The 3,719-nt window shown below is 36.3% G+C and overlaps 1 protein-coding gene across 1 annotated transcript; it reads right to left on the reverse strand.

Moving 5' to 3' along the window:
- Positions 1 to 2,170: 2,170 nt before the first annotated feature.
- LOC108051210 lies at positions 2,171 to 2,664 on the reverse strand. The gene is made up of 2 exons (XM_017133222.1): positions 2,429 to 2,664; positions 2,171 to 2,364 (listed from the first exon to the last, which is right to left on the reverse strand). The coding sequence occupies exons 1-2, from the start codon at positions 2,638 to 2,640 to the stop codon at positions 2,262 to 2,264; spliced, it is 315 nt and encodes a 104-aa protein (XP_016988711.1). The 5' UTR covers positions 2,641 to 2,664; the 3' UTR covers positions 2,171 to 2,261.
- Between the last annotated feature and the right edge of the window lie 1,055 nt (positions 2,665 to 3,719).

A 3,719-nucleotide genomic window follows, 5' to 3' on the forward strand; every position in this document is an offset into this window, starting at 1 on the left:
AGTAATTAACAAATGTGGCAGACTCGAGAGACTCCCTTGACAACAGCCGGATCTCATTTAGTTTAACACTCAGCGAAAACTTATTCTGTTTTGTAGGCTTATACATTTATGTATTTATACATTTCGTTATTTATATCATTTAGATCTTTCCATATTTTCGGAAAATGGCTTTGCAGAAAAGTGGCCCAAAACCTGCACTTCCAAGCTCATAACTTTTCTTACAGACATCCGATTGCAAAGTGGCATACCTCTAAATGATTGTGGTCTAATTCTCTGAAAATCTGTGTACTCAACTTGATTTGTATTTTGGGGTCGATTTTCCGTCATTTTAATGATGTTACCCCTTTCCAAATTTTCGAAAAACGGCTTTGCAGAAAAGTGGTCCAAAACCTGCACTTCTAAGCCCATAACTTTTCTTACAGACATCCGATTTCAAAGTGGCATACCTCTAAATGATTGTGGTTTAATTCTCTAAAAATATGCGTACTTCACTTGATTTGTATTTTGGGGTCGATTTTCCGTCATTTTAATGATGTTACCCCTTTCCAAATAATCGAAAAATGGCTTTACAGAAAAGTTGCCTAAAACCTGCACTTCTAAGCCCATAACTTTTCTTACAGACATCCGATTTCAAAGTGGCATACCTCTAAATGATTGTGGTTTAATTCTCTAAAAATCTGTGTACACAATTTGTTTTGTATTTTGGGGTCGATTTTTAGTCATTTTAATGATGTTACCCCTTTCCAAATAATCGAAAAATGGCTTTTCTTACAGACATCCGATTTCAAAGTGGCATACCTCTAAATGATTGTGGTCTAATTCTCTGAAAATCTGTGTACTCAACTTGATTTGTATTTTGGGGTCGATTTTCCGTCATTTTAATGATGTTACCCCTTTCCAAATTTTCGAAAAACGGCTTTGCAGAAAAGTGGTCCAAAACCTGCACTTCTAAGCCCATAACTTTTCTTACAGACATCCGATTTCAAAGTGGCATACCTCTAAATGATTGTGGTTTAATTCTCTAAAAATCTGTGTACTCAACTTGATTTGTATTTTGGGGTCGATTTTCCGTCATTTTAATGATGTTACCCCTTTCCAAATTATCGAAAAATGGCTTTACAGAAAAGTTGCCTAAAACCTGCACTTCTAAGCCCATAACTTTTCTTACAGACATCCGATTTCAAAGTGGCATACCTATAAATGATTGTCTTTTAATCCTCTTAATCTAAATCTTATTCGTCCAAGCTTGAACTGTTATACTTCTTTAAACTCGTTATTAAATTTCCAATCAATTGGCATTCAAATCAAAAATAAATTGTACAAATTCCTTTCTTCTATTTTCCATCTACATTTTAGATTTACATTTATTTCTGTTAAAATTTGAATACTTCGATTTCGTTATTGCACACTTATAACTTTACGTTAACAGCACGCGGGATAATCAGCACGCGGGATAATCTTCGAATGTTTCGCCTGGAGCAAGCTTATAAACTTCGCATCTAAAATAAATTTAAATAAATTATATCCATTTGCTATTTAAGAATTGGTAAGGCTTAAACTCACGATTGGAACCGTCCTATGTCATTATATATGCACTCAATTCGCTCATACTTGTTTGGGTTGCGGGCAGTTTGACCACCGTCTGAAATAAGACCATTAAGGACGCACTTTTTAAGATCGGCCGGATCCCTGAAGATCCGAAATGCAAGATATGCTTCGTTTTCCGAAATCAGGAGAACGGCGACGACCAAAATTACTGCAATAGCTCCACGCATCTTAGTGCTTCTAAATGACAACTTTGACTAAATGTCTCAGCGGATTCTGAGGCCTATAAAGCCTTATCTATTGCCATCCGGTCAAAAAGGTCAGGTTCAGCTGAAATCTATTAGAAAGCTCCGTTTCGGAAAAATCGACTGCTAGGGTCAGAAAACAAATACACATATTTGTACGCTGATTACGCCAGATGGAAGCATTTAATTGTCAAGTTGATAATGAAACAAATTTTCGGAAATTGTTTTTGCAGAAAAGTGGACGAAAACCTGCATATCAAAGACCATAACTTTTGTTACAGACATCCGATTTCAAAATGGTATACTTCTAAATGATTGTGGTTAAATTCTGTTCATCTAAATTTAATTCGTCCCAGCTTGAAATGTTATACTTCTTTAAACTCGTTAATAAATTTCTTCACTTATATTTACCTTCTAGATTTTAGATTTACATTTATTTGTCTTAAAATATTGAATATTTCGATTTCGTTGTTACACGCTTATAACTTTACGTTCACAGCACGCGGGATAATCACCGTTTGGAGTCAAGTATTCTCCAAATTGCTGGCCTGGAGCAAGTCCATAAACTCCGCATCTAAATAAATTTAAATAAATTATGTCCATTTGCTATATAAAGAATTTGAAAGGCTTAAACTCACGATTGGATCTGTGCCATGCTATTTGCTGAGCACACAATTCGCTCACACTTGTTTGGGTTGCGGGCAGTTTGACCAGCGTCTAAAATAAGACCCTCAAGGACGCACTTTCCAGGATGGGCAGGATCCTCGAAGAATCCAACTGCAACAGCTGCTTCGTTTTCCGAAACCAGGAAAACGGAGACGAACAAAAATACTGCTATAGCTCCACGCATCTTGCTTCCAAGTGACAACTTTGACTAAAAGTCTCAGCGAATTCTGAGATTTATATAGCCTTATCTATTGCCGGCCGGTTAAAAAGGTCAGGTTCAGCTGAAATCTATTAAAAAGCTCAGTTTCAAAAACCCCCTGCTACGGTCAGAAAACAAGTACAAATATTTGTACGCTTATTAAGCCAGATGGAAGCATTTGATTGTCAAGTTGATAATGAAACAAATAAACATATCAAACACTTTAATGTTCAGACTGTTGAAACTAACAAAATTAAAGTTTATTTACCCATGTAGCTATAGCAAAAATGTTTTAGACTATAAAATGAGCTTCGTTCTATAGAAAAACGATTTAGTTGGCTCATTTCTGATACAGTTAACCGGATTTGTTATACACTTGTAAATGGTATTATAATTTCTGTCTTTCTTTCTTGATTATTTAAAATCGTAAAGCTGAAATCGTAAAAAACGAATACATCTTGAGTTGATTTATTTCAATCAATTCATTTATATACTATATGCTTTGGCGACTTTTTTTAAACTTTTTTTAATGGCTTTGATTTTTTCTGAAATGATATATTTATACATGCAGTTAAACTATTTTTTGCTAAGTGCATGTATGTTTTGTGTGGTACAATTTGGGGCTTAGGAAAAGTGTACGACTAAAGCCAAGTTGAAAGCATTTCATTTTCATCTCAGTTTTGTTTAACGCCAACACGAAAGAAGTTTCGGTTAATTTTTTGTGCTGCCACTCAAGTGGCACATATGAATTTATTGATTTCCTTGCCAAAAATATTTTTCTCTCGCCGTTTTCCAGCTGAAATTGTGTGTTAAATTTGTGGGAGCATCCGGTGGAAACGGGGGCAACTCGGGATAAGTATCTGGATATTGACAGGCTGCCAACATTCCTCGTTCGCTCGGTTTCCTCCGCTTCCTTGACCTGTCACCCACACACACACCTCTCCACATGCTCCCCCCCTTACACCCCCTTGCAGCTTATTATTCCGATTATTGATTTCGTATGCCGCCTGCCGAAAGCGGAAGCACTTAAATTCCTGTGGTGCTTCCGTCGAGCAACACGCTCC

This window comes from Drosophila rhopaloa, unplaced genomic scaffold, assembly GCF_018152115.1.
Source record: "Drosophila rhopaloa isolate 14029-0021.01 unplaced genomic scaffold, ASM1815211v1 contig_115, whole genome shotgun sequence".
Taxonomy (NCBI): domain Eukaryota; kingdom Metazoa; phylum Arthropoda; class Insecta; order Diptera; family Drosophilidae; genus Drosophila; species Drosophila rhopaloa.

What these genes read in the sequence shown, in the direction of transcription:
- LOC108051210 (XM_017133222.1), bottom strand. Translation starts at nt 2,640, where the DNA reads ATGCGTGGAGCTATAGCAGTATTTTTGTTCGTCTCCGTTTTCCTGGTT. An exon ending in AGCATGGCACAGATCCAATC is followed by an intron (nt 2,365 to 2,428) that starts GTGAGTTTAAGC and finishes AAATTTATTTAG; the next exon opens with ATGCGGAGTTTATGGACTTG.